This window comes from Panthera onca, chromosome C2, assembly GCF_046562875.1.
Source record: "Panthera onca isolate mPanOnc1 chromosome C2, mPanOnc1 haplotype 2, whole genome shotgun sequence".
NCBI classification, from domain to species: Eukaryota; Metazoa; Chordata; class Mammalia; order Carnivora; family Felidae; genus Panthera; species Panthera onca.
The window spans coordinates 46,382,712-46,408,503 of record NC_138347.1 but is presented as its reverse complement, the minus strand read 5'-3'; the positions used below and the strand labels follow the sequence as shown (position 1 = coordinate 46,408,503).

The following is a 25,792-nucleotide window of genomic DNA, read 5'->3' as shown; positions in this document are numbered from 1 at the left end:
CTAAGAGGCAGATGTCTTTTCCCAGTTACCTGGAAGTTCAGACCTGGCTCAGCCCCAAGGTATCCATTTCTAAAAATGTGAAAGATGAAAGAGTGAGCAGGCATTCCACTCCTGGGTTCTGAATCTGAGGGCTTAACCCTTCCCCCTGGGACTGACACTGCATGCCCAGCTCTCCGGTGGACCTTCCAACCTTAACCACAAGGATACAGACATATCCTCAACTGAGCAATCATATTAAAATATCCTCCAGTTAGGTCTAGCATCTCTATAAGACACACACATACACAACAAAAAGTGATAAGGGGTGTTTTATTATAGATTACCCAGGAGAGGACATTTGACCCTGGCCTTGAAAGATATGTAGACATTTTCTTAGCAGAGAAAAGTTGGAAAGGGAATGCTAAGCAAAGTGTCAGAGGCATGAAAGCTCATGAAGTATTGGAGGACTAGAAAGTAGCCCCAAATCTGGCTGCAGTATGGGTGTAATTAGAGAACTTGGTACTCATAATTATGTCATAGCAGATTACTTAATGGCTGATCCAATTTTGACATGCTCTGCCTAAAATAATATTGAATGAATCAGCTATCCATAATCAACTAATTGCTCAGAAATTCTTAAGTTAGTACATACTAGACAGGATCACTGAATTTGTTGTTGCCAGAGTCTGACTTCCTTAGACACATGTAGGATTTGAGAAATAGAAAGTAGTAGATTAAGCTGTGCTCAGTAGAGAAATCCATAACTGGAGATATGGAGGAACTTGCCCTTTCTTCCTTCCTACTTTCCTTCCTTCCTTCCTTCCTTCCTTCCTTCTTTCATATATTGACACATTTATTTTGTATACTTGTATCCAACTATATTGTGTGTCTACTTTATGCCAGCTACAATGCTAGGCACTATGGTTAAACACGAAACAAAAGCAGATATGGTATCTGCCTCCCCTCTCTTTACATAATTGGAAAAAGTTATGGGAGAGAGATAATCACCTAAATTAATTATTAAGTAGTTACAACTTCACTATTGCAAAGGTAAGATTATTGGAAACATAATAGAGAAGCTTAGCCTAGTGTAGCCTAGTCTCAAAAGGCAGAATAGTATAGTAGTTAACCCCATGGGTTTTGGAACAAGAATGCCTAATTTTGAATTTTGGCTAAGCACTTTCTAACTGATCTCAGGAAAATTAGTTAATTTCTCTGTGAGTCAATTTGCACATCAAAAAAAAAAAAGAATTTTTATAATGGATTATAGTCTTAAAATGGGGAATGAAAAGGTAGTTTTGAAGATTTAATGAATTATGTTTAAAACAGTAGAAGAGATTCCAGTATATATAAATGCTAAATGTTGTCATTACTCACCACCACTATGGTCACCACTGTCATTAGTACTTGTGGAGGGTAAGGGTGTGGGGGAAGTGATAGAAAGATGTCCTTGAAGAAGTGATGACTAAACTCAAATCTGGAAGCTGAACAGATTTTACCAGGAAAAGGTAAAGTGGGTGAGTTGTGAGAAAAACATACAAAGACCCGATTTCTGGAAGGAGAGTGACAATTTCCAGGTAGTGAAAGAGGGTCATGAGGCAGACAGTTGGGGTAAATGGTGCACAAGAGGCTGGGGAGATGGGCAAGGGACCCACATAACAACACAGTAAAAAATATGAGATTAATTTTAATAATATATTTTATTTAACTCAATATATATAAAATATTATAACCTCATCAATCCATATGGAATTATTAATAAGGTATTGTAACTTATTTTCCTTCCAAGCCTTCAAAATCTGGTGTGATTTTTACATTTACAGCACATAATAATTCAGACTATATATATTTCAAGTACTTACTAGCTATGTGTTTACGAGCTACTATTGGAAAGCACAGCTCCAAGGTGGGGGAAGGGGAGAAAAAAAAGAGAGGAGAGAGAGCTAAATGAAGAGGAGGAGAGATAGTGTAGTGTAGTAAAAGCCAAGGAAATAGTATTTCTTAAAAAAAAAAAAAGTGGTCAAAAGATTCAACGGACTTCAGACTCCCACTGTGAAAGTGGCGTTTGTTTGTTGTTGTTTTTTTCCCCTGTAGCTGCACAGTTCTGCCCTATTTTGGAAAACCTTAATTGACCTCACTATCACCTCTTTAGTTCTTGTCCCATTACTCTCCATTTTTAGCACCACACTTTTCAAAAGAATTCTATACCTGCTGTTTTCATTAACTCTCTTAAATTACCTGCAACCCAGATTTCATTCCCATCATTTTGTAAAGACTGCACTCCCCAATGACCTGTCCATCAAGTCAAATTATCTTTTCAGAACCTTTGTTCTCTTTGACCTTTCTAAAATATTTGAAAATTCAACCATCCTGTCATTCTTAACATTGTTTCCATCTTAACATAGGCATTTTTGAAGTTCCATCTGACCCTTTCTTTTCTCTTAGAAATTAGTAACTCACAGCTGGATGCAGCTGACTTCCAGATCATCATCTACAGCCCTGATCACTCCACATAACTGATGTCTGTGGGATATTTCCATAATATCTAATCATGCCTCAAACTTACCACACTTGCAAGGGAAATTACCTGTACCAAGAAAGAGCTTTCCCTATTAACTTCCCCATGTTGTCACAGAATGTAGAAGATGGGAGAGGAAAAGTATCCCTGAGGAAATAACACATAAGGTGAGGGCAGTCTCCTGGGATGGGCAGTGAGCAAGTCTAACGTGGTCCCTGCCCTCATGGAACTTATCATCTTGTGGTGCAGAGAAACACACTAAACAAATCATTACAACTCTACTAAGAGCTATGATGAGAAGTATATATAATAGAGGTCTTACCCCCGTCTGGGGATAGAAGTTGGGAAATTTTCCCAGAGAAAACGGCACATAAGCTAAAGCCTTGACAATATGTGAATTAACCAGATATTGGGGAAGAAGTGAAACAAATGGCATTTATAACATAGATAGCATTTGTAGGCTCTGAGTTGGGAAGTAGCCTGGTGTATTCTGGGAACTAAGAAACCAGAGTGTCTACAGCACAGTAAATTAGTGGAGTAGCGGTGGCAAACGAGGTTAGAATGGGAGTCAGGGGGCAGATATCACAGGACCTCATAGTCCAGGGTCAAGATTCTCAAGCATATCCTAACAGCAACAGGGAGACATTCAACACCTTCAGGTTCAAACCTTCAGGACCATCTATGACATTGACATTATCCTCACGCCCCATATCCAACTTATCATCAAGTTGACATCAAGTTTCATGGATTCTTAAAACATTTCTCATGTTACTCAGGACTATGTCCCGTGATTCTCAGCTCGTTTCAAATTCTGCACAAGAGGATCACAAACTGGAGATCAATAAGATTGATTTTAATCAAGTTATTTTTACATATTTTGGTTAATATTTAAACTTAACTTTTTGTACAACTCACCATACATTCTGAGATGGTACTATCCATCAACTGACTGGGTCCTGCGGCATAGTAAAGCAAGGTGTTGCCTACAGCAAATAGGTGGTCAGAAGTGAACCATAACACTGAAAAATGTTAACATTTTATCTCACAAATATGTAAGAGAGCTTGGTAACACCAGTGAACAGTTTTTTTTTTTTTTTCAAGATAGAAACACTGTATGAAGGACCATCAGGGAAAGTTTTCATTAACAGTGGATGTTTTATCGATATTATGAAGCTTTGTTATACTAGTATAGTAATTTTGTTGTAATTATTGCTGTCTTGTTAACGCTTTTGTCTTTTCATTTTTTAGAACATGCTGCTAAAATCATTAATGTCTTTGTATGAATTGGTTCATTTTAACTGGTTAGCTGAAGAGATTTGCATGAATTAATAATACCTAGTGAAATTTTTAGTAAGCCTGCAGGTCCTCACTAGAGACTTTATTAAAAGTTTGACCCTCAGAGACTGGGAATTGGGTAAGTTCCATAACTGCAAATAGGTTTTGTTTTGTTTTCAAACAATGCACAATGGACATTATTAGGAAATAGATAGGGATTTCTAGTAAAGGAACATTAGTGTGAAAGAATGAGAAGGGAGTTTGTATTGAGGCAGCCCTTTGGGCCAGAGACATCATTAGCAAGACTTAGGGCTGAGTTTATTTTTCAAAGATCATACTTTGATTGTATGAAGCAAAGAACGCTAGAAAGTCTCTCCTGAAGGCTGATAACCAATCTTTTTATTAAAGAAAATGACAACAATCCAATGTCAGGGAAATCACATTAGTAGCCTAACCCCAGTCTATATCAAAGGTTTGTTTTATAAAGGACCTCTACACTCTTCAGCTTTAAACTGATAATGGTTTCTCTAATGAAGAACGCAGAAGTATTATTGGCCTGAATTTCTCCTAGTGCCATCAAACCACAATAATTTAGTCGACAAATATTCCTGCCCTCCTCCTGAAAATGTTGTGAGAGCTTCCAACTACAAAAGCACTCAGCAACAGCAATAACAGTTCAGCGGTGCCTAGCTGGTTCATTCGGGAGAGCATATGACTTTTGATCTCGGGGTTGTAAGTTCAAGCCCCACATTGGGTGTAGAGATTACTTATAAATAGAATCTTAAAAATAAGACCGGTTCTATTCTCTCCTTTGTTCTCCTACGTAGTCTCTCTTCTACTTATACAAGTATATGTGGATGTTCCTGGGCTCATTATAGCTGATCACTCAACCTTATCATTCACTACCTAGGTTCCTGCTAGAGCTCTGGATGGGCCTGAAATCAAAGCACTTTCAGAGAAAGTAAAGTGGGATGACTACGATTGGCCACTTCAAACCCTCAATGCTTGGGAGAAAGAGGCTGGCTCCTCTTTTAATGAATGAGCGTCACACTCATTCCATCATATTGACTCAAGCTGGCTTTCAAACCTGAGGATCAGCTGCTAACTCAAGCCAGCCAGACTTCACCAGATATGTCCATCTGACACTGCCATAAAAACATTAAATGAAGGTAGCTTCATGGACAGCAGATAATGCCAATATTCTCCAGTTCTTTATGTTTACATTTATCAACATGAAACGTCAAATAAAAACCAGAAACTAATAAAAGGAAATTAAAATTAAAAACTATACACACACGGTGGCTACCTAAAACAACTACTAATATCACTTATGCATATCTTTTCAGAATTATTTCTCATATTCATTTAGGAAGGTGGAATCATATTGGAAAGAGTGTTTTAACTTAACAGTATTAAAAAGAACTCTGCTTCTAGCAACAAGCATAAATCTACATCACAATTAGCTTCTTGGGATGAGAAACACCTGGGTACCCAGGTGTCAGGAACCCTTTCTCTCCGAATGGAAGCAGTCTGGCTCACACCATCTATCAAGCAAACCTCAATCCATGCTGAAGGCTCCCCCTCGCCCCAGTCAGAGTCGCATTGCTGAAACTCCTCATCCCAGGGTGCCTGGCTGGTGTCTGGGACCGGGTCCCCAGCCGGCAGCCTGGGTAGGGGTGGGACTGCCAGAGACCAGAATGAGGGAGTGCACTACGCATGTGCGGTACAAGTCTATGCATTTCCTTCCAGGAGCCCGAAGGCCAGCGGTCAGCAACGTGGGCTTCTGGCCTGGCATGGAGGCCTCAGTCTGAGGTCTTCCAAGGTTTCGGGGTTATAGCATCCTCAGTGCTTCATTCCATGGCATATCCTTAGGGCCAGTGGTTGTTCCCTGTAGCAGCGAGCCAAGAACTCATGAACTCATCTCGGGAGACCATCGTGCCTGTTCCTTGAGGCTTTCCCCTGAAGAACAACAGCGCCAGGTACGTACATAATGGATTGGTTTCATTATTTGTTTCCAGTGTTATTGAAATATAATTGGCATATAACATTGTGTAAGTTTAAGCCGCACATGATTATTTGATACATGTATATATTTATGAAATGATGATGACAGTATGTTAGTTAACACCCCATCACCTTACCTAATTACCCTTTTTATGTGTGTGGTGAGAAATTTTAAAATTTACTCTCTGGGGAGCTTGGGTGGCTCAGTCCGTTCAACATATTAGGACTCTTGATTTAGTCTCAGACCGTGATCTTACAGTTCATGCTGAGAGCACGGAGCCTTCTTGAGATTTTCTTTCTCCTTTTCTCCCCTGCTCATACATGCTTTCTCTCAAAATAAACATTATAAAAAAATTTTTACCCTCTTAGCAGCTTTCAAGTATATTGTCAACTGAGCAAAGAAGCAGAGTTGAAATAAAAGCATTTATATAAGATCTCAGAATTGCAGTTTGGGGAGCACAGATTCAGGTAGCAACCCAAACTGTGCCCCCCTAGGGAACAAAGTGAAAGGTTTTTTAAAAACAAAAGGGGACGCTCCTGTGTATTGTTTACAAAGAATATTGATTGCTGTTGGTGGCAGAAAACTAATCTTGGCTAAATTGGTTGCTAAGGTCAGCTCAGCACCTCTCACTGTAGCAAATTGCAGGCTGAGTTCTTTGAATATTTACAGTTTGATCCAGTTCATAATTCATGGTTCATACACCAAAGATGTGCACAAGGCCCAGTTCCTTACTGGCCTTCCCACTCCATTTTAAAACCCCTTGAGTTGAGTTACTCCAATTCATTTTGTAACCAAATCAGTTTACGTCTTGGTGAGTTACAGATAGAGACTACACCAGGTGTATGTTAATGAAGCTTGTGTTCCTCCTTGGATGGAGATTTTAACATTATAATGAGGTAGAGGTAGCTGTTGGACACTCCATGGCCTATCCATGCAGGTGTGATTCAGTGGTCAAGCTAAAACTGGCCTAGGCTGGCTGGAGCCTCTAAAACATAAGGTTAACATTCCAGTGAAGAAGAAGGGAGAGGGGGTCAGTGAAGATCTTGCTTGTGACAATTTTAACCTCATTCACCCTATAGGACATGGTTTCAATTTCACTTTTTCCCCCTTCCCATCTAGATCTTTTTCTGAAAGCATTGGCAATCATCTATAGATTTACCCAGAAGGTAATGTCTCAAGTTAGGGTGGGGAGGGGAAGTTTTTAATCTTTGATTATTGTTTCAAGGAGTCACTGTCGTTTAGGGTCAGGCCATATTTGAGCAACAAGGAAGCAATCAGGAAATGGTTCTTAGACAGTTTCCTCTTCTGAGGACTTTATTATGCCATATGGAGGCTCAAATAAATCAGCCTGTGGGAGTAACCATAATCAGGCACTTGTAGAGGTTTTAGGTGGAACTTTCTTAGCAAGGTAGTGAGCATAAGAAGAGCAATTAGCAATAATATTTTAAAAGTCTTGTGGACATTACACATTAATCTAGGAAATTGTTAAGAATGTTGGATTATTAAGTATCTAAGGGCTCAGTAAGCTGTTAGTGTGATAGAGCAGATCTAAGGAAGTAAAAATCTTATACCAATTGTAGGCAAGTTAGCAAGGCCAGTACATATTTTAACAAGATTGAGTCGAAAGTACAAAAATGGAGTAATTGCTGACAACTCTTTTCACATTTCCCCTTTTGCTCATAATTCCCTAGAGAAAAAAAAAATCAATAGGGTAATATTAGTCCCTTGAGACCAGGGTGGATTAATTCCACTCTAGTTTTTCTGGTCCATAAAATCCATCCTGATGAAAAGCATCAACATGGTCATCAGTGCAAACATAAGCTGCATGGTTGGGTAAGTGACAGCAGAGGTTCCAATTTTTAGCAATCATTTGGTTCACATAACATGCATGTTATTAAGAAAAATAGTAATAAACCAGTTTGTGCTATTGTTATTAACCATGATCCTATTCCTGATGGATATTAAGGATACTAGGGATATTAAAATAATCTCCAAGTCCTGGCCTGTGTCCTGTCAGCTAACAGGTTGGTACTATCCTTTACAGATTTTAGTTCTTGTGTTATTCTGCCGAATCAATTAACATAAAAAAAAAAATTCTTCTAATAGGGCATAAGTACCTCTCCATTGGGCCATTAAGATGTTAAGTGCCCTTCTGTTTTGTAGGATAATTTCTACCAGGCTACCAACTTGAGTTTGTTGATACCCAAATGCTTGAACAGAAGCATTGAAGGTGGTGGTCACTTAGACTATGGATAGGTTATGTATTGCCTTTTTCAAGTCTGTTATTCCAACCCAAGGAAAGAATGCTCATGCAAAGTCACCAAGGCCCTTTCTGTCTACAATTGCTTTGTATCAATGCAGAATTATAGCTTTCCCAGCTTTGCCAAGTTCTTTTTAATTGATATGAGAAGGATCTCAGATTTGGTACATGAGCAGTGGAAGGAAGAGTTTTTCTAATGTTGGCATCAGTGGTAAGAGCAACAATCCCACAACACCCCTTCCATTTAATGGGAAGAGTAGAGTGAATATTGGCACCACATAAACAAACAAACAAATCCAGAACCTTCTAGGGGTGAGGCATAAGTGGGGTCCTTCTGCTCTTTTTTATCAGTTTCAAAGGAAGAAATCTCATGATCAAAATGTAATCATCTTCACAGAGTACATAATCATCTGATTTATGGAATTTTCTCAGTGATTTTAAGAGCATCTTATATTTCTATATACTTGAAGCAATAAATGAGTTTGATTATTGTGAGTCAGATTCATGTTAAGATATGGGAAGCTTCTGGGATGAAGACAGAAGGAATTAAGTTTTTACCATTCTCCAGATGTTTTTTTTATCAGTGTCCCACATTGTCCCAATAAAAGGGATATTGCTTCCCAATATCCAGTTCCATTATAGATCTCATTTCTCCACCACAAGAATACATTACAAAGAAGCGTTTTGTAGTTGTATAGACTCCAATGTGAAGTGAAATCATGGTCACCTGAATCATATAAGAGTGTATAGTTACAAATATTCAGTAAAAGATAATCTAATGTTTTACTTGTACCATTTATATTTTTCAAAACATAATGATTATTAGTCAAGGCCCATATCTGAGTTAAAGGTATTCCCTTATGAGTAGGGGAATCCAATAGAAGGTATTTGTATTTGGGGCATGTTTTCCAGATGGAAGTTGGTGAATATTTCCAAGACACAAAAAGAGAATCCTACGTTACCCGTTAAGTTTTTCTAACCCTTTAGGGATAAACGCCAAGCTATTAATTCAGGCACATCATAAGGATGGTTTGCTCTGGCACAAATCCAACAGTCAGAAAGACTGTTTGAATCAGAAAGTCAGAATCAGAAGATTTTTGCAGGGGAGCAAAAGGATGTGATAAGACTTGACCATCAGCAATGAGGGTAATAAGAAAAAGTAAAATGTTAACCCAGGGACTAGAATTATTCCTAGTAACAGAGGCCATTGTAAGAACTTAGAGAAAGTTGGTTTGATATGTTGATTACTGTATGAATTCCAAGCAGGCTAGAGCAATTAACAGGCAATAAATTCAGTCTCTAATGCAGTAACCAATATGAAAAATGGGTTTTTCCAATACTATAAGGTTTTACCATCCAAAAAGGAATCCTACTGTGTAATATAGCAAAAAGCATTAGGATGCTTATTAGGAAAAATACTCAATATTTTAATAGCCCTTCATAACTAATTTCCCCAAAAATCTGAGGGGTGCTCTTCAAGTTTAAATGCCAAGCATAAACCCATTCCTGGAATCTTCACTTTGTGCAAAGAGGTCCACAAGAAGGAGTACAGAATACATGTTATAAGTGGTGTTATATTCCTTCATAGAAAAGTAGATAAAGGAGCTTCCCCAATAAGATGATTATGAGAAGGATTATAGAGAAAATAACAAGTTATTGGGGAGCCTGGGTGGCTCAGTTGGTTAACTGTCCAACTCTTTATCTTGGCTCAGGTCATGATCTTGTGGTTCGTGGGGTCAAGCCTCACATTGGGCTCTGCAGTAACAGTGTGGAGGTTGCTTGGATTCTCTCCCTCCTTCTCTCTCTGCCCCTTCCCTGCTCACGTGCCCCCCCCTTCTCTCTCTCTCTCTCTCAAAATAAATAAACTTAAAAAAGTTTAAAAAAAAATAAGTTATTGGTAAAAGGGGGAGAAAAAGACTTGAAGTAAACAGTATTTGTTGCAGCATCTTGGGGCAACTGTGTACTCAGAGGTACTCTGCTTCAACTCTGAGTCACTTCGAGTTTTAGGTCTGCAGTTGGTTCTGATGTTCACTGAGGGGCTGGGACTTTCTTTAAATGAGAAACATGAATCCAAAAGTCAATGTCTTTGAGTTTAGCTGTGCAAGGGTTGGTTAACAGTATTCAGTTGGGTCGTTTCCATCAGGGTTGTAGGGTGTCTTTGGGGAGATGTCTTTGTCAGTAGACAAAATCTCCAGACTGTAGATCATAGTAGAGGAGGTCTTCAGGAGAACATGCTGTAAAAAGGTTTTTCTACCAAGAATGAATTTTTCTTCAAGGCTTTTATCAGTTCTTTATAGTATTCAAGCATTTCTCCTTTGACTGGTATGGGCTTATAAGCCCCAGAGTCTAGGTCTTCCAGTTGTGACAAAGGAAGATTGTATATGTTTCCCAAAGGGTGTGGACCTTAGATTTTTATAACATAAGTGGCAGAGTCTTAGGTCAGGGTAAATTAAAAGCTTCTATAATTGTGGCTGTGTTTTAATTATGCCATTGATTCTTTCTGCTGGCCTTGATGATTGGGATGGTAGGTGCAGTGAAAATGCTGTAGAATAGATTAAATTTCACAAAGTGCCTTGCCTATTTGTCCTGTGAAATGAATTCCTCCATCACTATGTAATTCAGATGAAATTCCTAGTTAGGTATGATTTTCTGTAATAATATCTTGACTTCTGCTGATGCAGGGACAGGCTTACACCCAATGAGAGTGCATGCATACCATTACCAGTACATATTTGTATCCTTGTGAGGGGGACATATGGATAAAACCCACCAAACTTCAAAAGGTTCTAAAGGTAATGGGAAATGCGACATAGAAATATGAGTAGGCTTCCCAGGATTATGAGTGTGGCAAATTAAACAATGGTAAATTTCTGCTGCAGTTTTATGAGGTGGGTTCTGCAAAAACTGTTGTCCCCAGTCCATCATTTTATCCATGTTCCAGAGGGTCATTTTATGGTTAAATTTTAAAATCATTTTCTATAGGCAGTCATGGACAGGCTGCCTATTTGGGCTGGACCAAAGGTGGGTGTTGGGATCAAATTTACAATTTGATTCTATCTACTTCTTTATTTCATTGAGAGTGACATTATGTTGAATATCCTAAATTGTTTCAGGTCACTCAAAATGAGTTTGTTTAAGGTCTCTAAAGGAATTAAGGTTGACATTAATTTTAATGTGAAATGATTTTGTAAAGTTGCAATTTTTTGCTATGCTATCTGCCATTTAATTGCCTTTAATTTCCTCCACGTTTGCTGCATAATGAACAGGAATTTTAATTATAGATAGTTGTTTGGGTAACTGAGTTGATCGAGTAATTTCAGGGCATAAGAATTATTTTTAATTTGTTGCCCAGTAGAAGTTAGAAATCCTCTGTTTCCAGACCATTCTGAAATACTTTGTAGCTCCAAAAGCATATCACCCTTTCCTGTATGTGTTGGCTATTTTATCCTTTGCCCATGTTAAAGCAAAAAGTTCAGGGGCACCTGGGTGGGTCAGTAGGTTGGGCATCTGACTTCAGCTCAGGTCATGATCTTATGGCTTGTGAGTTCGAGCCCCTCATCAGGCTCTGTGCTGACAGTTTGGAGCCTGGAGCCTGCTTTGGATTCTGTGAGCATGAGGATTAGGCACAACTGGGTGACAAGGTATAACTATAATTTATTGCTCTTAGGTCCTGCACAAATCTCTGCCCTTTTCCGTGAGGTTTTTGTATAGGAAGAATTGGGATATTATAAGGGCTAGTGCATGGAATAATTAAACTCTTATTTAATATTCCTTGATTGTGGGTTTAATGTCTTTAATATCTTCAGTATTCAATGGGTATTGCTTAATATTGGGAAGTGGCTTAGAAGAGTCCATCTGAATTGTTATAGAAGGAGCAGAGTGTATGTGTCCAATGTCAGCAGAACATTTAAACCAAAGGATGTCAGGGACAGTGTCAAGAAGTAGATGCTGTGTAATTTGAATTATGGGAAAGACAGGTATTGGTATTGACCCATTTATTGTAAATTCTTTTATGTTTTGTTGATCTGTTGTTTCTAGAGATATTTATCCCTTTTAAGAGAAAGAAATATGGTCCTGAAAGATCTTGAGAGAATCATGTCCTAGTGAATGAACAGGAATTGTGGGGATGAGTAGAAACTCGTGTGTGACCAGCAGTGGTCCCTGTTAAAAGGAGATAAACAAGGAGTTAAAAAGTCATAGGGTTATTGGAAACTCCCACCATTTGAAGTGTTTCTGTACTCTGAGGAAGGGGAAAAGAGAGGCTGGTGGGGTTAAGAACTGATACTGTTGCTCCTGTGTTTGTAAGAACTAATGGTACTTCATTCCCCCAAAATGGTAAGATCTGTTTCTCCTAAGGTGTTGATTAATAGTAGTTGGGAGATCCCTGTTATCTTTGAAGCCTCCCTATTCTGTCATGTGAGCAAAAGGTGGAATTTTTTCAAGTGGTTTGGTTTGTATATGTCTTTTGAGTTTTAGACAATCTTTTGTTCAATGCCTAGGCTTTTTCTGATAATGATATGATAAACTCCTTTAATAATGTTTGGACCTTGATTTTTTCGTTGCTTTCTAGGAGTGGTAGTTAATTGGTGTAATTGAAAATCCATGATCTGTACACCCTGGACCTATAAATCCATGGCTTCCAAGGTTTTCTTTTTTTTCCTGTCTGCTGTAGAATGTGGGATAACTGAATGCAGATAAGGAATTATTAATGCCATCTTACTGTTTTCTGGCTGTTTTATAGTCTTTTTGTTTCATTCTTTCTGTCACTGTGAGTTGATGATTTTTCTGTAGTGGTATGCTTTGATTCCTTTCTTTAGTATATCTATTGTAGTTTTTGGCTTTGTGGTTACCATGAGGCTTTATGTACCACTTTAAATTCATTCCATTTTGATGGGTATTTTGTTTAATTCTACTTCCATCTATCATAAATAGGCACTAAATAATATCTATTTAAATATACCCTTATTTTCTTATTCATCAAAAGTAAAATGTCTGGATCAAAGTGCATGAATATTTCAAAGGTTTTTAATCTTTTTCGCTAACTTGCCATCCAGAAAGATCGTATAAATCTGGGAGAAGTCCCTACTTCATGATACTCCCAACAGTTTGTCTATCATTATCCTTTTTAATTTTTGCCAAACTGATATCTCTTCTTTCTCCTCATCCCCAAAGATAAAATAAATAAAGCTTCAATGATGTTTTAATTTTCTTAATTTATTTTTTTAAAGGTTTTATTTGTAAGTAATCTCAACACCCAACCTGGAGCTCAAACTTACAACCCTGAGATCAAGAGTCACATGTTCAGGGGTGCCTGGGTGGCTCAGTCAGTTAAGTGTACAACTTTGGCTCAGGTCATGATGTCATGGCTTGTGAGTTTGAGCCCCAAATGAGGCTCTGTGCTGACAGCTCATGGCCTGGAGCCTGCTTAGAATTCTGTGTCTCCCTCTCTCTCTGCCCCTCCCCAGCTCACGCTTTGTCTCTCTCTTTCCTTCAAAAATAAATAAACATTAAAAAAGTTTTTTTTAAAAGTCTCATGTTCTACCAGCTGAGCCAGCCAGGGGCCCCTTAATTTAAATTTAAATAAACTAAACATAGTTTCTTAAATTTATTGGCTATTTGTATTTCTTCTCTTTTTTATGTCCATTAGTCCTTCTTTCTATTTAGATGTTCACCTTTTTCATAGCAATTGTGAAAGCTCTTTATATGTTAAAGGTGTTAATCTTTAATCTCATAAATGTCTTAAATATTTTTCTTGTAATCTTATCTGGCTGTTAACTCTGTTTGTTTTTTTCTTAATTATATAGCAGTTTTAAAGTTTTACATGGTCATTGTAAGATGGTCTACCCAGGAGAACTGTGTTCTTGCCCACTAGTTAAAAGAAATAAAAAATTAATTCAGTAAACAGCTCCAAAGAGTTGCAAAAGCAAAAATGTCAAACATGGAATAGTAAGGCAACCCAGAGATTACTCATGGTGGAAGGTTCCAATAGGGAGGGAGGAGTGGTATTAACAGAATCCATGATTCTGGCCACATGCAGCGTTTTCCTTCAGGAGCTGGAATTAATGAGGAGGCTGGTTGTGCTGGAGACACTGCTTACAGCAGAGAAAGAGGGGAGAAATACTGTGATTTCTTTCCCTAGACTCTTTAATTTCTTATCAGTACCTCCCATTGTCCAAATCTAGCCAGAAGCTAGTTGAAAGGAGTCTGGGAAACAAGAGTTTAGAGAGGTCATTTGATTATGAAACAAAACACAGGAGAAGTTGGGAAATGGATTGAGGGCAAACATGCAAATGATCAGAAGAATCTCATACTTCAGTTATTCTGTTTATGATTTCTAGATTTGCTGTTTTGGTAGTAAAGTCCTTTCTCAAGATTACTTCCTCTACTATTTGTATTCAGTTTGGATTCTTACATATTTTGTTCATAGGAAATATAGTTTGATTTAAGATGTGAACAGAAATCCAACCTTATTTCTAAATGACAGGCTAGTTTTCCCAACACCATTATTTCTCCATTGATTTGAAATTACACCTTTAAGATATTTTGGAATCTTATTTTATTTTATTAAGTTTATTTGTTTATTTTAAGAAAGACAGAGAGCATGTGAACAGGAGAAGGACAGGGAGAAGGGGAGAATCCCAAGCAGGCTCCATCCTGTCAGCACAGAGCCTGATGCGGGGCTCGAACTCATGAACATGTAGGTCATGACCTGAGCCGAAATCAAGAGTCAGACACTCAACCAACTGAGCCATCCGGGAACCCCAACATACTTTGAGCTTTTAAAGTAATTTGGGTTTATTTCTGTACTTTTATCTAGTTCCACGTATATATATATACTTGTATATTTTGACAGCCTACCATATTGCCTTGTGTGCTAAATGTTTGTGACAAGCACTTATTCTTCCAGATGATTCTTAGTATAATTTTGTGTAATTAGGAAAAAAATATGAGAATTAGAAGAAGTGGAGATGTTTTAGGTGTGCATATTAAGTTAGTACCCACCTGAAACTGTACTTCTTACTTTTACTTTTTGAGTTCACCACAGAAAACATATCAAAGTTTAAAGACCTATGTATCCCACCCACCATGCTCCCCTCCCTTAGGTTTCATGGTCACTAACCACAGTCCCAGAGAACAACCAGTACAGACTGGGGAAGAAGGGCAGGGGCCCTGGGTGAAACATGGGCAAGAATAACCTGGAATTGATAGGTTATTTGGCATCTAGAAAATCTTGCATCTGAATTAGTGATAAAAATATTAAAGATAAAAACCAAAGTGATTATTAGGAAGGAAAATTTTGTGTAAGAAAGGAAACATCATCATAGTACCTTTATGTGTTTTTCCTATGAACAAAATTTATGCAGTCATACGAATATTGATAAAATAATAATTCTAATATAGCTGTATTGAAAGGGTTAGGGATGTGAAGAATTAAGTATGGAAATTCTCATATTTGAATGTATGAGTTTAATAATTTTTAAAGCTGAAAAGTCAACAAATGGCAACATATACATATGATTTTAAAATATGGACATGTTTAACATAAGCATAGATAAAAGAGTTGAAAGTGGTTGTGGGGATTGATATTTATTCATTAAAAACTGAAGTTTTGGGGGGATAAAGTGATCTTGAATAAATATATGAAGTATTTAATGAATACACACTTAGAACTAAGAGCAAGGATTAGCTTGCTCAATATGCCACAGTTAATAAGTGACAGCCTGGATTTACATACAGGGAAGGCTTAGAGGAGAACTAGAATAGAGTTAAAAACTAGTCTGCAAACTAGGGCTAGAAGGGAAATTCTTGACTTGATGAAGAACATTTTTGAAAAAACTACAGCCAAGGTCCACTTCAGAATGGCAGCATAAGTTTCATGGCCCAGTTCCTCAAAAGAAGAATAAATGGTGAAAATTATATATTAAAAAACACGATTTAAAAATCTCTGGAGGGGAACCTGGGTGGCTCAGTTGGTTAAGCGTCTGACTTTGGCTCAGGTCATGATCTCACCAGCTTGTGAGTTCAAGCCCCACGTCAGGCTCTGTGCTGACAGCTCAGAGCCTGGAGCCCACTTTGGATTCTGTGTCTCCCCCTCTCTCTGCTCCTCCCCCATTCATTCTCTCTCTCTCTCTCTCTCACTCTCTCCTTCAAAAATAAACAAACATTTAAAAAAATCTCTGGAAAATGGGGTGACCACCCAAGTGCTCCAGTGGGGTTGGACCATGGAGGTGGTGCCACTGATATACCGGGTAGCGGTTTGCAGGGCTGCTGGGTGATGAGGACCAGCTGAGGGTCTATGACAGGCTTGGAGCTCTGGTGGACGAACTGGCAGATGTGTACCCCAAGTATAAACAGGAGGAGGAAGAGCGCCTCTACTACCGCCTGGACATGCTCAAGAACGTGCTGGCAGCCAGCTCAGGTGGCATGCTTGCTTCCATTCGGCATCTGCCTGGGCCTTCTGTAGATGCTGCTGATCCTGCACTATGATGAAACCAGCATGAGGTGAAGTATGGCAACATCAGGTTGCCTGACATGGACAATAAGATGCTGATGGACATCAACATGACGCCCATTGCTGCTTTGCTCTGTACACCTGTTCTCATCAGTGGCCATGAGAGGTTTGTGGTTTGGGCTCTGTGCCCACATTAACCTGTGAAAACTGAAATGTGTGGACCCAAGGCTCACCTGAGACAACCAGCAAGTCCATAGCTCTTCTACTCTGTCCTAGGGCCCCTGACTCCAAGGCCAGGGATTGCTCCCACCTCACATCACCTCATGAGCTTGAACCTGGAACTGTGGCCACTCTGATTTCAGGCAACAGCAGTCTGGGTAGGCTAATGGTGCCAGCATCCCTCCCACTGCCCACTGGTTTTTTGGCACCAAGTGGATGATATTCCTGGCTGTGGGCATGTATGCCCTCTGAAAGAGAAAGAAAAAGAGATCTGTGGAAATTGTGCTAAGAGCATGCAGCAAGTGAAAAAAACATTCATTCAAGAAAATATATTAAAACTTGGTAAGAACAGTGAGAATCTACAGCCTTTGAATCATAACCTGCTCTCTGCCTGTGCCTTCCCAGCTCGGTCTGACAAAAGGTCCAATTCACTCAGGTGCAGCCAAGGACACAGAACTCCCTCCTTATATCTCTCCCACCCACCGGTAGTAGACTATATTACTTCCCACAAGGGCCAGGCCTACAGCCTTTCTCACCTCCTTCCAGCTATGTGTTGTGGAGATTAAATTCTAGGTGAGTGTGATCGAGTTTGTGGATCCCTTCTTCCACCCAGTCCACACTCGTAAGGTAGAGACTCTACCCTAGGTGTGGCATAACAAAAATACCAGGCCCTGATCACCTTGGGACCAAGCTCAGTTGTAAGGCAGTTGTTCCAGACTGGAAGGAGCAAGCTGAGATCAGAGGCTGCTTGCTGTGCCTACCTGGTGACCCATGCTTTTTTCTTTTTTTTTTTTAATGTTTATTTTTAAGAGAGAGAGAGACAGAGTGCAAGTGGAGAAGGGGTAGAGAGAGGGAGAGAGAGACACAGAACCCGAAGAAGGCTCCAGGCTCTGAACTGTCAGCACAGAGCCTGACATGGGGCTCAAACTCAATAGCCATGAGATTATGACCTGAGCCAAGTCGGACACTTAACTGACTTAGCCACCTGGGTGCCCTCCCCACCCCCCACACTGCCAGTGACCCACTCTTAAAGCTGGGGTATCACATGGAGAGAAGTGGGTCACTATCACTACTCCCATGTCTAGGAGTTGAGTCTTAGAGATTTTACCCAAAAGGGAAGAAAGGCCTTAGGAACAGAGACATCAAAAGTGTCCCCAACAAAAGTGACTTTATGGCAAAAGGAGATTAATAGATTGGTGGAATCATTGGTGAAACTTCAGGCCAGCTGGTTTGCCTGGAAAGATGCAGGGTGGGAGAAAGTGGGGAGGAGCCTGCCTCAAGTTAGAACAAGCCTCAAATGTTATCCTCAAAAACCATGCTTCAAAGGGACCCAAATTTAATCACTTATGAATGCGGAACAACTTATTCCCCATAGCATTAAAAAAAAAGAGAGTTCATGCTATTGCTGGGAGTTAGTGGGGCCTAACAGTGATATATGATCAAAGAAAGAGATGAAAAGAGATGAAAAGACCTCTGCTAAAATCATGGTCATCCCAAGTGACTGTGAGCATGTTGCATCCTCTGGAGAGCAACAACAAAGGCTTTACACTGCAGAGGAAATGGACTTCGTATGCATGCATGCGCGCGCACACACACACACACATCGACCAAGTCACTAAACAAATAAACAAGGATATAACAAAACCTAAGGATGAATGAACATCCAGAGTTCTAAACTATATTATCTTAAATGCCCAGTTCCCAACCAAAAAAGTCATGAGACAGGCAAAATATGTGACCCATACACCAGAAATTAGCAGGCAACACAAACTGCCCATGAGAGCAATCATATATTGGATTTTTTTTAATGTTTATTTATTTTTGACAGAGAGAGAGAGAGAGAGAGAGAGAGAGAGCATGAGCAGGGGAGGGGCAGAGAGAGAGGGAGACACAGAATCTGAAGCAGGCTCCAGGCCCTGAGCTGTTAGCACAGAGCCCGACGCGGGTCTCGAACTCATGGACCATGAGATCATGACCTAAGCCAAAGTTGGACGCTTAACCGACAGAGCCACCGAGGCGCCCCCATATATTGGATTTAATAGAAAAAAAACCCTTAAAAATAATCATGATAAATATTTTCACAGAACTAAAGGAAGTAAATATTTACTTTAAGTAAAGGAAAGCATGAATGCCATGTTATGTGAAATAGAGACTGTCAATAAAGAGACACAAAGTGTAAAAAACAATTAAATGGAAATTCTGTAATTGAAAAGTACAACTGAAATAAAAAATTCACTTTGGAAGCTCAACTGTAGATTTAAACTGATGGAAGAATCAGTAGTTTTGAAGTTATATCAACAGAGAGTATGCAATCCAAAGGATGCAGAAAAAAAAGAATGAGGAGATATGCAGAGCCTGAGAGAAATAAAGACAACACTAAATGTCAGCATATGCATGCGGGAGTACCAGGAAAACACATTTCTGATGAAAGACTTGTATAAAGAGCTCCAATTTGTTGATAAAAAATCAACAAATAGCAAACAAGCAATCCAATAAAAATTGGGCAAAAGGTCTGCACAAGCACTTTACCAGAGAAGAAATACAGATGGCAAATAAACATATGAAAAGCTGCTCCAAATTATTTGTCATTAGGGAACTACAAATTAAAACAATAATGCCATACCTAAAAGAATGGATAAAATTAAAAAAAAATAATAAACCCAACCAATTGCTGGCAAGAATATGGAATGAGAGGAACACACACACACACATCCTCTCTCTGCTAGCTATCAGGGCCTAGGAGCAATGGCATTGCAGAAACAATTAGCATACCTATGGCCCAGATCTTGGTTTCAAATACCATTATTCAGTCAAAGGAACTATAGCTCCTTGGAGATATAGCAGATTCAGTGACGAGGGCAGGAAATAAATCTACAGGATGAGCTTGGAGCATCCTGTAATGCCAGAAAGTTAAAAAAAAGAAAAAGAAAAGAAAAGAAAAAAGAAAAAGGCTAAACAACAAACAAAAAAAACCCCACCCTGCATACGCGGTCATGGTGCATGTCAAAGGGACACAGGAGCCACCAGAAACATCTCCTAATGGCCAAAGCTAGAATGATTTGAGCAGTAAAGTAGTACTTAATTAATAAAGTAGTACTTATTTATATCAAAGTAGTACTTAATTATATCAAAGTATAAAATAAATATCCATTAATCCATTAATTACATACTGATGTAAATAGATGATTGAACAAACAAATAAATAAATAAACAAATAAATAAATAAAGTGAATAGACAAATCTGTGCAGAAGAATTCCAGTTTATATAGATACTTTGCCCCAGGGAGCTGGACCATTTCTTTTCTCTCTTTAGTTGTGGGCTGGGGATAGTGACTTGCTGACAAAGAACACAGTAAGAGAAGGTGGAGAAAGAGCGACTTTACCAGGAAGAAACCTGGCAAACACTACTTTAGCCAGATGGTCAAGGTCAACATCAAAAGTTATATAAGTTATGAGGATAGTATTTGCCACTGATAGGATATGATTAAAATGACAATTTTTCTCTGTGGTCTTTCTCCTAAAAAGCTATCACCGCAGTTTAGTCATGAGAAAAACATCAGAAGAATCCCAATTGAGGGACATTCTACAGAATGCGTGATTAGTACTCCTCAAAACTTACAAAGGACATCAAAAGCAAGGAATGTCTAAGAAACTGTCGCAGATAACATATCCTAAGAGAGACCTAAAGAGACATAATGACCAAATATAAAGTGATATGCTGAATGGGATTCTGGAGCAGAAAAACACAGGATTAAACTATGGAAATCTGAATAAAATATGAATTTCACTTCCTCATAATGTATCAATATTGGCTTGTTAATAATAACAAAGGTACCATACTAATGTAGGATATTAATGATGTGGGAAAATGGGTGTGTGATATATGGGAATTCTCTATACTGTCTTTATTATTTTCTATAAATCCAAAACTGTTCAAAAAATTTTTAAAAACTTATTAAAAAGTCTTTGAGGTAGGTGCGCCTGGGTGGCTCAGTCAGTTAAGTGTCTGACTCTTGATCTTGGCTCATGTTGTGATTTTGCAGTAATGAGATTGAGCCTGCATTGGGCTCCAGGCTGACAGTACGGAGACTGCTTGGGATTCTCTTTGCCCTTCCTGCTCTTTCTCTCTCTCAAAATAATAAATAAACATAAAAAAAAAAAGACTTTGAGGTAAAGTTTTTGTTTCTCAGAATGAAGCCAGATAACACTTGAAGGAAAAACAATCACCATTTTTCTGTCTCCAGTTATAATAATTGATTCAAATAATTATTGTCATTGGATGCTAAAACCATTGATGAAAAATTATTAGGGAACAAGAAATGCACATGGTATCAATATATCACCCTACAGATTAGATTTTAAAAGCAAGGAAATCAGTTATCTTTATCCTAGAAAGAGCTGATGAATACTGCCTTGAATGAAGTAATCAGTTAACAAGACAAACTGATGTTATAGGTCTCGTGATGTGAGAAGGAAAAAAAAAACCAGCACATCTGGTGTTGCTGAACTATTTAATTTAAATTAGTCATGAGGAAATGTCACAAAAATAGAGATTGTGGGATATTTTACATGATGTCTGATGCAAATATTTTAAAAAATCTTAAATGTCATGAAAGAAAAAAACCCAGAAGTTTCTTCTAGATTACAAGAAGCTATAGAATAATAACCAAAAGTAAATAGTGACATTTAATTGAATTCCTGATGAAAAAATAAATTGCTATCAAGGACAATTTGGGAAAAATGGGAAAAATTTTAATGTGAACATTGTATTAGGTGATGTTAAATTTCTTGAGGATAGTAATGATATGACAATGTAGGAAATGTCTTTGTTCTTTTGAGATATATGTTGAAGGATATGTGGGTAAACTGTCATAGTGTCATCATATATATGTATATATACATATGTGAATTAAATATATATATGTACACATTTATAGATGGATTACCAGGCAATATGGTAAAATGTTAATTAATAATCTTGGTTTAAAAAAATTCATGAGCATTCTCTCAACTTTTCTGTAGGTTTGAAATATTTCAAAATAAATTTAAAGGAAAATGTCACTGATTCACATTTTCTTGAATCTCTGCCCACTTTACAGCTTAGTTTCTTGAATGTTTTCCTCTCTTGCTACTTTTACTTCTCTGAGCTGTGTACAATGTGACTTAGTGGTTAGGAACATGGATTCTGGAGCTAGATAGCCTGTATTTGATCCCTGAACTCCAAATTAATATTTCTGTGGACAAATTGTGCAGTTTCTGTGTCCCCCATTTTTTCAGTGGGGTTATAGGAAATTAAAATATAGAAATAAAAGTAAAATATGTAACAAAACACCAAATAGTTAAACGGATACTGGTGAAAAGTTATTTATAAGCTAAAAGAATGTCTGAGAATTAATTTAAAATCAAGTATAAAATGAAAGATGAGGCAAGAGACATGAATGTATTAGTTAATATTTATTCAGCTGCAATAAAAGCATTTTTCCCAAACAAGTTTAACAGTTAGAAGGTCTATTAAATTTTGAAACCAGAAGGGATGGTTAATTCCAGTGACTCTGGGTTTGTTTCTATGTGATTCCCTCAGCTATGTGCTCTTGTGTGTGTTGACTTCATCTCTAGGCTGGTTTCTCCCTTGATGGCAAAATGGATGTAGACTGTGCCAGATTTCATATCCACACAGCATGACATTCAGAGGAAGGAAGACTACCTTTTTTGTGGATCTGTTTTAAAATAAAGGAACCACGTATTCCAGAAACTTCTACAAAATTACCTCTTTTGTTTCATTGGCCCCAAATACGTCATGTACTCTTCCCTTAACAGACCTCTAGGATTCAGTGTTACTAAGAGTTGGGGGTGGATGGTACAGAAATACATAACAAAACTTGTGGTACCCCTAGGAAAGGGAGAGGGAATCAATGTATGTGAGTCTGACAATTAAAAATATCCTCTAAAGTAGGGAGTGGATAAAAGGAGCAATATTCATCTAACTCATGTATCTGGATTTCCTTTATACTCTTAAAAAGAGTTTAGGACCCTATAGAGCTTTGTTTATGTGTTTATTATTATTGATTGATTAATTCAAAAATAAAAATAACAAACCTATTACATATTAACTTAATTATATTAAAATATATTAAAGGAAATGGTTAGTGAACGGCCAAATGTGTCAGGCACCTTACTAAGTATTAGTGAAAGGAAATCAGTTATGACTAGGTTGATATTCACAGGAAGAATATAGGCTTTTATTTTATTACCCAGTAGTAGTTACAATTGCCTATTTTTTCTTTAAAATGTTGCTAATATCTGTACACTCCTCTACTTTTATTCAGTTTCAGCTCTCATTGTCTAATATATGAATCATTACAGTGAGTCTTACTGTGTCCAGCTTCATTCCATTCAATTGCCAAATTAGTTTTCTGAAAGATACAATCATATTACCCTGTTCTAGGAAAAATTTGCTGTCTGATGCCTCTGAGATAAATTCAGATTCCTTTGGGTGGCATATAAGATTCTCAATAACCTGATACACTTCCACCTTTATTTCCCATATTCAGGAACAGCTCTGAACAACAACTTTCTTACTCTCTCCATGGTTCACCTCCTTTATCCTCTATTCCCAAGGCCACACTTATTTCTATAAACATCGGCTGTGGTCATACTTATTCCTTTTTTCCTCCAAATATCATTTTTAAAATCATTTTTAGGGCACATTTTACTTTTGATACTACATAAGAACTCAGTACACAAAGCTACAGGGATCTCCATTTTCTGAACTCCCAAGCAGCATTGATACAAATTCTAGCTTGATCTGAATGACTTGGATGAACTTGAGCAAGCTACTCAGTTTCAAAGTATGAGATTTTTACTGAGAAAAAAACATGAAAAATCATGTCTAACCAATATATATGAAAGGTCTAGCTTTGTGCCTAGCAGATAGTAGGTTCTCAGTAAATTATTTTTTCTTTCATATTTGCATATATAAGTGATCAGTAAATCTTTTTTGTTCAGGTATTTAGGTATTTAGAATTTTCACTATTTTCTGCCTAATTTATGCTTTACAGCATCTCCAAATTTTTGTTAATGCCGTGAATATGTCAGTAATTTACATTGGAATCAGTACAGGTTGGTGTAATTGCTAATAACAAGACAAGTAATAATATCAGAGAGAAAAAAAATCATTTAGTTTCATGTATTCAGAATTTCACTTTACTTTTGATGCATGCCTAATCAAACGGCATGAAAATATCCAAATCCATAGGGATTTCAGAATAAATAGCATCTATTTCAACTATAGATTGATAAATAATCAGTAAACAGATACTTTATTTCAGAGAACTTGAGAGTAAAATTGACAAACACTAAAGATGAAAATATTCTTGATTTGAAAATAGGTATTCCGTGTGAATTAATATTCAAACATAATCTCTTGAATAAACTCAAAATTGAGAATCAAGTATATCCAGTTTACTTCTGACAGGTGGTGTTAAGAAGGGATTAATTCTTGAGAACTTGGAATGTGCCAGAGTTTGTAAGATTATGCTTTGAGGTTCCAAAAATTTGTCAATTCCAAATGGAGGCAATCTTTATATATACTGACTTCTATTCCTAGTATTTGTAGAAAATTGTAACTCATTACACTTTGAAACAATTAGTTAATAGTTTAACTAATTTCATTGTGACACAGTTTATGACCTCAAGAATAATTATTTAGTTCATTCCTGCTGGGAGCTAGTCGCTTAGATTTCAAAATACATTGTAGCAGAAATTCTCCTTGCTGAACTTATTTATTTGACTTATACACTATCATGTTTTAGTAATTTAATATTTTATATACAAAGTGATCATTTTCTACTTTCTCAATATTCCATATTTTGGAAAACATTTTATCAAATTTAAGTTAATTTTCCACAGGGGATGAAATTTTTTTCAGAATGTTATAAAACTTTCTTCATAATTTTTTTCATAACATTTAATACTTCCTTATTTCTTAGACTATAGATAAAGGGGTTTAATAAAGGAATTACTAGAGTATAAAAAATAGCAACAGGTATATCTTTATCCTCTTCTTTAACTGAATTTGGTCGAATGTACACAAAAAGAAGAGAACCATAGAATATTGAGACAGAGAGAAAGTGGGATGCACAAGTAGATAAAGCTTTGCCTCTTCCTTCTTTGGACTTCATTTTGAAAATCGTGAAGAGGATGCAGAGATAAGAGATTATAACTATGATAATAGAGAAGACTTGAATTGACCCTGAAAAGATAAATATCATCAATTCATTGATAGAAGGGTCAACACAAGACAGTCTGTATAATGGAAGAACATCACAAAAAAAGTGATTAATTTGATGAGACCCACAGAAAGTTAACCTAAAGAGAAACCCTATATGAATCAAAGAATGCAAGTTTCCAGCTATGTAGGCCCCTGTGGTCATCTGAATGCAGAGTTTCTTTGACATCATGGTGTGATACTGTAGTGGGCTGCAAATGGCCACATAGCGGTCGTAGGCCATTGCTGCCAAAAGAAAGCAGTCTGTAGTTTCAGCAAGGCAGAGAAAATAAAATTGTGCCATGCATTCATAAAGGGAAATCATTCTGTCCTTAGAAAAGAAGTTCTCTAACATCTTTGGGGTAATGGCACAAGAACAACAGGAATCCATTAGAGCTAGGTTGCCCAGAAAGATGTACATTGGTGTGTGAAGACGACACTCTGTAAAAATCAATGCCACCAGGCCAAGATTCCCCACCATAGTGATCAGATAGATAGTAAGAAACACCACAAAGAGTAGGCTCTTCAATTCTGGGTGATCTGTAAATCCTATGAGGATAAACTCAGTTGTCAAGGAGTGGTTATCCTCAATCATATCCACCTTCTCTGTTGAGATAGGAATTCTGGAGACATAAAATTCTAATTAGAGTGTGTCTAATTTTCCTTTCACATTTTAATTTTTACAACAAAGAGAGGAGCTTCTGCAAACTTCTGTTACTATCTCTGGACACAGGCACACAAATCTCTAGGGTATATTCCTTCCTCTAAAATGTCAGCTTTATAACCTCAACTCTGAAACTCTGGATTCCCAAGAATAT

At 37.6% G+C, this 25,792-nt stretch overlaps 1 protein-coding gene across 1 annotated transcript; it reads right to left on the bottom strand.

Annotated features, from left to right (window-relative positions):
• Window positions 1-24,639: 24,639 nt before the first annotated feature.
• On the bottom strand, window positions 24,640-25,569 carry LOC132682767 (olfactory receptor 5K1-like). The gene has a single exon (XM_060637969.1). The coding sequence runs from the start codon at window positions 25,567-25,569 to the stop codon at window positions 24,640-24,642; it is 930 nt and encodes a 309-aa protein (XP_060493952.1).
• Window positions 25,570-25,792: the final 223 nt, after the last annotated feature.

Coding starts and splice junctions, on each gene's coding strand:
- LOC132682767 (XM_060637969.1), bottom strand. CDS start 25,569: ATGATTGAGGATAACCACTCCTTGACAACTGAGTTTATCCTCATAGGA.